This window comes from Buceros rhinoceros, unplaced genomic scaffold, assembly GCF_000710305.1.
Source record: "Buceros rhinoceros silvestris isolate BGI_N320 unplaced genomic scaffold, ASM71030v1 scaffold34973, whole genome shotgun sequence".
Taxonomy (NCBI): Eukaryota; Metazoa; Chordata; class Aves; order Bucerotiformes; family Bucerotidae; genus Buceros; species Buceros rhinoceros.
In genome coordinates, this window is record NW_010404777.1 from 1,142 (window position 1) to 10,330 (window position 9,189).

The window sequence follows — 9,189 nt, forward strand, 5'->3', positions numbered from 1 at the left end:
CTGAGTAAATTTCTAGATTTCTCCTGTAGGAAGGCTGGCTGGCTGTCTGGAGAGGGTTTGCTTACATACTGTTCTGTTTTAGCATTGTAAGGCAGAAGAGAAGGAGGAGCTGGTGCAACTTTGGCATGAAATTCACTACCGGCGGGTTATGGAGAAACACCGCACGGATTTTCTGACACCACTGCAGAAATTCCGTTGCAGGAAGAGGTACAGCATGGGGGAAACACTTTTTTTTCTCTGCTGTAGTTAGCAGATGTAAAGGGTAGAGATGCAGAGGCTGCTATTGCATCTCAAGATGGTTAATTCTTGGAGCTAGTTTTTTCTTGGCATTTTGACCACTTGTGGCAATGTGAGAAAATCCCCGTGAATGTGAATGATTCTTTTTGGGTCCTTTTTAATACTGTTTTCTCCTGGGCACAGGAATCCTCCACCTGTTTCCCTTTGTCCTGAAGGGCTGAAGAATCGAAACTATTCAGATGAAGTACGCCAGCAACTACACAGGTTTGCTGCAGAGGTGACGACAAATCCAAACAAGAAACAGCGGGTAGGGATATAATCCTTCCCATCAAGTCTTAGAAAAGCAGAATTCTGCCATCAGGGGTCTATAACTGGTTTCATTCGAAATCCTTGTTTTCGGAAGCCTCAGTGGGGCTTAGATTCCCCTTATTTGATCTTTCCCTCACGGTCTCCCTAAGAAATCATGGAGTCTATGCTAAGTAATTTCACTTGCTTTGGACAGAAAGATCGGGGAAATAAGTTCCTGACTGGGCTTTTAACAGTTCTAATTTTGTAGTGATTGAGCATAGGCAGCGAAACAGCCGTCACTCAGAAGAGCGCTGTTACAGTGATAAACAGGCCTGACTTGACTGAGTTACAGCCTGCATAAAATTGCACTTTGCTTACCAGAATACATTTTTGTATTGATGCATCCCATTAAATTCACACAATCTGAAAACACAATAAGCTGTGTTGATGTACGTGTTTATCTACCGTATTTGGACAGGGACAAATCTGTAATGAAAGTGACGTACAAATTAATTCAGTAATCCTTATCGATTACTGCCTTGCAAAGTGAAGGCTTCAGACTTTAAAGTCTGCCTCAGTGGGGCTCAATTTTTCCAACACCCTTCTCACATGAGGCAGGATGGCCTAGTGAATAGTTGTTCTGCAACGTGAAGGTGGTTTATTTATTACCCTTTTCATAAAGCAGCAACAACTTACAAATTTTCATTTAAAAAAATGATCTGAATTGGGAACATAATGAAGCTGCATAATTACGTCCTAAAAGATCAGGATACAACGATCGCTTAGGCATTAATTTCCCAATATGTTCTTCACTTAGGTCACCTCATTATTTACCAGTTTAATACAACAGGAGTTTTTCTGTGAATGTGATACAGATGTTTTTACTTATCAGAGCTTGGAAACTATTGAAGGTGGTAAATGCACGAGTGTTTATCCTATTAGTGACATGTCAGTGGTGGAAAGCTGTCAGTCTGTGAGAAGAGCGTGAGGTTTTACATTTAAATAGAGCAATACAAAATAGCAGTATGTGGTTTCCTTTAGCAAAGAAATTGGCTAGAGGAGCAGAGTGGAAAGTGTGTTCCGAGTTTATAAATGGGTCTCCTCAATGGGATTCACATAGATTTACCAGAGCCCTCGTGAACAAATTTCTCTGGGTTTGAAAGCTCTTCTGCTAGGCTGCTTTTGGAAGTGAAGGAAATTGCCTGATTATTTGGATGTGGTTTATTCTTTTTCCCTGGATCTCTCCCTACACCCATGTTTGCAGGAGGACTTGGCTCGGGACATGAACCTGCAGCCAACTCAGGTCTATAATTGGTTTGCAAATTATCGACGACGTCAAAAATCCTGCCTCCCTCATACAGAAAAGCTCAACAACTCATTTTCTGAGAGGGCTTTGACTTACCGGCAAAAGGAGCAGCAGGATAAAGGATCCTACACTCCCCAAACTCCAGGTTTGTCGCTTCCTAATGGTCTTAGGATGTGGTCCAGAAAGCTGAAATAAATTCCCTGAGGAATGGGAGGATATAGCTTCTCCAGCACAGCGTCTATATGGCGATGGGTCGAGTGGACACCGGAGGACTCCCCTTCTGTGGAGCGCCTCCTTGTTTGGCTAGAAGCTGTCCTCTGTAGAAGGAGCAAACATTAAGGCCTGTGCAAGGCCAGGTGAAAAGAGATGCCCATCTCAGAAGGGGCACTGAGTGAAAACGTACATGGGAGGCAGCAGGTGTTAGCTCTCTGATTCTGGCATCAGAGCAGTATTCCAGTAGAACACAGGATTTCGTGCTCCTTCACAGAATCTTGACCAGTCACGGGGAATGAGAGGGTCTTGCTGCTTTTGGCAGATGAGATTTGTTTCATTGCTTTTTGGAGTGTTAGTGTTCCTTCACCTGCCCAGCCTGCACCTTTCAGATGGATCTTGTGTAGGCATCAGCTCTGAGCAAATGGAGATAACCCTCATGCCCTGTGACCCAGGGTGGGAGCAGTCAGCTACAGATCTGGATAAGCCTCCTGAAGGAACATATTTAAAGATGCTGGAATCCAGGTGATGTATGAAAAAGTCTTTACAGTGACAATTCAGAGATGAAGCAACCTTTAAACTTGTTCATGGAACTGACTTTCATGTCAGCTCCTAGGGGACATCACTTAGGAGTCATGACTCCGTAGATGGGAATGGTCCGTGCCCAGCATGAGGCAGTCAGAGCAACCAGCGGTTCAACTCCCAGCTGCGAAGGGCAGGATTTCAAAGGCTGGTGAGTCCCCTCTCTTTGCAAAGCATATGTCTGGCTCATCTGTTTTCTCCGTCATTACAGCTTTATGCAGAGCAGCGGGTTGTATGAAGTGACGACAAGCAATACTTTGTTGACCAATCACAACACTGAACAACCTGTAGCTTTTTACACTGAAGCTATGCTGGAACCAGGAACCTGCTTTAACTCCACCGTCCTGCAGCCCAGGGAAGGAGCAAGCAGCAGTGATGCCAGCTGCCAGCTGGATAACTTTGTCCTGTGCTCTTGTGGGTCCCTTACCTTCCCAGATGAACAGCCGGCCATGTGGCAGGCCCCTTGCAGCGCTAGAGGAGTCACTAGCTCCATGTGGACCCCAAGCATAGAAGGTTAGTAAAACCGCACCCAGATTGTTCGCCTTAAAGAGTTTTCAAATTTCTCTTCCTTCTGTTGTGAACGCTCTTGCTCGTTTACACGGCTTTTTGTGTCACAACAAATGGGAGCAGGGCTTACCCTGAGCTCTGGAGTTCTGCTCCAGTAGTAAGCTCAGTGAGGTGATACGAGGTGTTGAAGCAAATGTTCTTACCTACTCTTTTGCTTAAACTGTACCTCCTTCCCTAAGAGAGTACTTTTCCAACAAGGTGGATTCCTTTTAGCTTTTCTGTTGAAAGAGTCCGTGCAGGTGTTGTCTGCTCACCTTGTCAGTTTGTAAGCTTCTGGGTTTTTAAATGCCTGTCATTCTTAAGAGATGGCCTGACTCCGGGATCTTCTTAACCGTGACACAGTTCTCGCTTTCCTTTCTCCTTCCTGCTATTCTTTTTCTCTCCCTCTCTGTCTCCTTCCTGTCCAGTCTGGTTCAGCCTTGCCACCATCTCTTTTCTTCTCCCTGTTCTTCAAAATAGCCTTGATAGGACACGTGAGTGATGTTCACCTGCTTTTGCTGAAGTTTACAGAACAGAAAATGCTGTGACTGCCATTCACCCAGCCCCTGGTGAATGTGGAGCCAGGAGGGGTGGAATAGCTGGGTCAGAGGTTAGGGTCGTGTTACCGGTAATTGTCTTTAACACAGCATTTGTTTTAGCAGGTTTCAGAGCTCCCTTGAGCAGAGACCCTCAAGGTGGCTGTATTGAGGCCAGTTCAGGAAGAACCGTTCAGCAGTCAGACTTAGAGGCTGAAAGCTTCACCCTTAGAGAAGGACAGCTAGGGACCCTGGAATCTATTCTTCCCCACAGGTAAAGGGAGCGGAAAGCACAGGGCAGGAGTAACAAAGATGCTGTGGTTCCAGCCTTGGCCTGATTCCCCTTGTGAAAAGGGTTGCAGAAAGCATGGTGATGCATCTCATTCCAGAGGCCTGACTCTCCTTGTGTCCATCATCTTGCAGATGTTTATATCTGTGCACTGGAAATGGGAAATGCTGTGTGAGTCTATATGTGTTTTACAGTGGTGGCACAGAGGAGACTCGGGACCAGCCTCACCAGAAAAGATATGAACCCCTGTCAAAATCATAGCCTGTACTGATCCAGCGAGAGCTGACTCCGTGAGCTGGGTTGGCAGGGCCTGTACTTAATCCTAAAATAGTTATTGTACCTTTGTAACCTCATGACAAGATTATTCCATAGTGCAATCTTTCCAAACTGGAAGACAGAAAGACAGGCACTGTTCTGTCTGTGTTTTCCACATGTAACAAGTGTTTCAGACTGCAGGTTTCTCTGGGACTTGAGATAAATTCACAGAATGCAAACCAACAAAAATCAGTGCCATCTTCCATATGGTGTACAACTTCCATAATGTTACATAAAAATAAACACTGCCAAACAGACATTACGAGGTTCCTTTAGTTTACTGATCTGCCAGACAGAGCAGGAGCGCTAATCCCGCTTCATAACCCTTCTGCTTGATGTTGTCCAGCGCTTGTGCTAGCACAATACTGTCAATAACATGTCAGACAGGTAGGTAGAAGCAGTTTTATTCCCATGTTAAAAATGAGGAAGCAGAGAGAGGCTTTGTGGCTTGTCAAGCAGCCAGGGAAGGCAGGGATTCACTGCAGATAGAGATTGGTGGCGTTTTACCTCCCCGTTCCCCGATAAAAACATTTCTGCCTTTTACCACTGCTTCCCAGGTGGTTTGGTGCCTACAGTTGTTCATATTGATGTCAGACTCCTCACTTCAGACTTCTGGGGAGGGCCCAGGTCTGGGCATTGTAAACCCACCTCAGTCTGTGGTTTAGGATTCATGGTTTTAAACAGTGGCTGAAGATCATGAAAGATCGGTGAGGCTTGCTGGCAATATTTTGACTGGATTTAAAATCTCATGTTCTGACTCTAGAGTGAGCTCATGTTTATTTTTAAAATGTGTTCTGCCAGCAGAAGAAATCTATGGTGAATGTCTCCTTGTTGGGTATGTTGGTTGGGCCAGGAATCCACACACCCTTTATCGTTTTCCTGGCAGGGGCAGGACTTGCTGCTTCATTGACACCTTCTGGTGAGGATATAGTTATTTGAAGTCTATTCGCAAACCCTGTGTAGTGGTCTGGTCCAGCTCCCCCCAAAACCTTGAACTCCCCAAAATACCATGAATGCTGTGGAACATGAGTCTCTTTAGAAATGAGAGATGCTTAGGCGGCAGTTTCATCTAGGCCCTTCTGCAGTTTCTCTCTAGAGAGCCAGGAGACTTCGCTTTTGTGGTCTGGGCTAAGATCACTGCTTGGTGAATGGCAGTGAATGACGATGACCTTTGTTACCAGGCAGAGCCCTCTAACAGTTACTGGATTAGAGAGAAGTACCATGTCACCAGAGTCATCGTTAGCAGTAAAGCTGCAATGAGCACCACTTGTGGGGACTCACAAAGGAGTCAACAGCTTGAACTGTACGGCAAATGAGTGTTGCTATCCTGGAAAGACAGGGCAGTGAAGTTATCCCTGCTTTACAGAGCAGAATAAAGCACAGAGAAGGAAATTACTCGGCTAAGGTCACCCACCTGAAGTGGACTTAGTGTTAGGCTTTTGCTGTCTTGCCAGCATCTGTGGGTCCCTGCTTCCTAAGAGCAGGGGTAGAGCTACAAGTCAGCCAAAGAATCCTTCATCTGCTTGTCTCATTTTTAAAGGTGCTCACCTGGAAAGGATGTGGCCTTGCAAGCTTATTAGAACAATTCCTGTTGATTTCTTTCATGGGCTTTTTACAGTCAGTCCTACGCACTTGGGCTGTATCCAAACCTCTTATGATCTACAGGGCTGTGAGGTGGGAGTGTGAGGCAGAACCAGCCTGGAAGCTGACTGTCTCCATCTGCTCCTGCTGCCCAACAGGAAAGTTTGATCCAGCTAGTGATCTGGAAGTCCCTGTGGGACACCAAACAGATGCTCGCCTTTACTCATAGTGCTGTTGTATCCTCTTCACTCCTTGAGTTAGGACACGTGGAATGTAGCCCAGCTAATGGTTCGTGCAGTTTATAACTCTCTTGGGCCTCCTGTTTCAAACAGAAAAGCACACTGAACTCCATGAAGCAAGACAGATTGCATTTATGAGCCAGCATATTGATTTAGAAAAGACTGGTGCTGAGATGTTCTTTGCAGCTTATCACTTCTGCCTGCATTTTTGGGATTCCAGTTCAGAGTGCTAGGAATTCTCCTGCTGTTAGGCTCTCCCCTCTGGATAACCCAGCACCCTGATGCTGGCTTGCAGTGCACAACAGGAGGCTACTTTTTGGCATGTTGCATAATTAAATCGTGGAATGTGTTGCTAAGGGCATTGTGCATATCAGTGTAAGTGGGCTATAAAAAAGGATGAGAAAAATTCTTGCAGGGCCAGGGGATTGACTCCGTTTGTCTTTGTCGTTATACGTGTAATTCCCTGAGCGCAGCCTCCCAAGACTGATTGCTGGAACCCGGGGTCATTCTAAGGAAGGGCAGCTTGACACTTGCACTCTTGCTTCTACTTTTTTCCTGTGCTCTATTAGTTGGCACCTTTGGTCTGGGCCTGTCTGGCCATTCAGGCCCTGAGCTGTTCCCGGGAGCGGTGTGTGTGGGCAGAGTTGAGATGGGGTATAGAACTTCTGAGTTGGTGATGAAGGGAGAGAACGTCCCATCATCAAGTACGCAGTGTCTTCTGCTTGACCCAGAACCCGCAGGCTGTGACCTCTTTCAAGAGGCTGGCAGAGCCCCCAGGGGAAGTGTGGATGGGGAAGCCATCTCCCCAGACTCCACTGGCGGCCTTGAAAAGCTGCAGTAGAACCGTAGCCAATGTTGTGGCTATGTCTAAAGCCACGTTTGTGTTTTGGCTCTTAAGACGTGTGTTTTTAAAATATGTTCCAAGAAAGGGATATTTTGGTAGATGTGGTCTTGTTTATGGAGCTTGTTCTGGGGGCATAAGGAAAGCTGTGAGTCGATGTCATTCCTGTGTACTGCTCCCGGTCAGGCTAGTACTCCCACTGCAAAATCTGTCTTTTCAGGCCATAACAATCTGGAGAAACAGGGCAGGTTTGTAGACAGCTTAACTCTGCTGAACAAGTAGTCCTGCCAGCAGCCCCTCTTGTCCTGCTGCAAAACACTGCGGCAGGTAGTGAGCAGAGCATAAATACAAATGCATTTGTATGTCCTGTCTTCTTCCAGTTCCTGTCAGACTGTGTTTGGCAAGCCTCCGTGCCCGCCTGTTTCTGCACCCTGCGTGGAGGAAAGCCAAGCCTTGGGACAAAGCCAGGTAAGAGAACACACCTAATGTTCAGAGAAAGGAGCTTAGCCCTGTACACGCTCTCCAGCTCTCCCCCACCGGAAATCTCACATCGTATTTAGTGTGAAACATGCCTGATCTAAGCATACCTTTTGGAATCCAGTTCCGATGCCATCTGCAAGCTGGGCATGCCCTGGGTGGCATCCAGCAGATACTAGAAAGAGAGGTGCTTTTGTGTTTTCCACTCGGAAAAAAATCAGACCCTGATTTTACGAAATGTGTCGTCGAAAGGCTGGCCAGAGCAACCTGTGCAGATCCAAAGCGTCATTAAATTCTGAGCACCTGGCATTGCTGATGGCTGGCTGCTTGAACATCCTCCCCTCTGAGGGGTTGTGCGTAAATTGACTCGCCTCTCTCAGAAAAATCTCTCTTAAAATCTTTCATGGAAATTTTCATTTCCAAGTCTGTGTTATTGCTGAGGAAAGGGGATTTTGCACTGCTCTGAGGTGGCTGAGAGCAGTGTACAGAACAGTGGCGTTACAGGAAATGATAACAGAAGTTGCTTCCGTGATCTGGATGCAGTCTGCATGTCATCTTATGGTGATTTTAAGGCAGCAGAGAATAGAAGTTAGAAATCTGGTGCTTTCAAAGGGATGGGAGCACATCTGTGAATTAAATGTTACTTAAATAGGACCCAAGAAAGCTCTATCTAAACTGTACCTTGAGCTCTTCTTTGGCTCCACATGTGTTGGTCTACCAATCAGCATCCATTTATTCTTCTCTTGCAGTGTAAGCTGCTGGAGAAAACCTTTTACAATAAAAGAGATTTTGAAAAGCAGGAGACCATATCTAGTGGCTTCATTATAGGAAGCAGCTGCAGCTTTGAGGGCAGTAACAGAACCTCTTTTGAGCCTTTGAAAGCATCAATATAAAGATCTGTATCTTGGAAAGTGGCCTCTTTACCAGCTATAATGTGAGGCAGATGAGTAGGAAAGCTTTGGGCATTAATAATGAATGAGCCTTTTCTAAGATTTCCAGAGCGTGCAGTCTCTGTAGCCAGGGTTTTCATCTTGCTGGTTTGCATTCTTGCACTGAGGATTGTGCAGTGCTATAGAAATAAGACACTCGGTGCAGTGTGGGCTGGGAGCAGGACACTGCGAGATGCCTGCAGATGTCAAAAGGGGCATCTTCAAATCTTTGTAATAATTACTTAGATCAGGAATTCAGAAAAGTGTTTTTTGCCTATTTTCATGTGTGCTGTAGGAGAAGGAAGAGCTTGAAGAGATAATTGATTTTACAGCATTTTACAGATTTCCTGGGCACTGTGTTTCTCGCTGAATCAACTTGCCCTGGGCTTGTTGCAGGAGTATGCAGGTGTTTGGCTCCCAGCTCTGAACCGCGGGGGTGCAGATGTACACTTCCTTTCATCCACACGCGACTTGCAGTGTGCCCTTCCTAGGACATGCATCCCATGAGAGCCAAAATGAGAGTAAAACAAAACGAGCAAAGAAAAAAAAAAAATTCATTGATTTTGGAGGCATTTCTTTCCCTCCCTAAACAGAGCTTCCTTGTTCAGGTGATCACTTACCAACTGTGTCACTTTCTTGCTTTTACAGGAGCTGGTGCCTTGGGCAGAGGGAAGGGAATTGCTCTCCTCTGTATTACTAAGAGCTGAACTGGGCACTGATTGTCCTTGTCACTTTTACACACGACACGAACAAGGTCTTTGTCACTTCATGCTCACAGCCCTCGCCACCAACATTCCCTCCCGGCGCACAGTG

General features: G+C 46.0%; 1 protein-coding gene across 1 annotated transcript in view; it reads left to right on the forward strand.

Moving 5' to 3' along the window:
* The window catches only part of ANHX (anomalous homeobox), a gene marked incomplete at its 3' end in the record, with an annotated part of 2,865 nt that extends 889 nt beyond the window's left edge, over window positions 1-1,976 (forward strand). The window contains exons 2-4 of the mRNA XM_010133511.1: window positions 83-207; window positions 421-544; window positions 1,790-1,976. Of these exons, the coding sequence (XP_010131813.1) occupies window positions 83-207; window positions 421-544; window positions 1,790-1,976 (436 nt within the window). The remainder of the gene's footprint in view (window positions 1-82; window positions 208-420; window positions 545-1,789) is intronic.
* Between the last annotated feature and the right edge of the window lie 7,213 nt (window positions 1,977-9,189).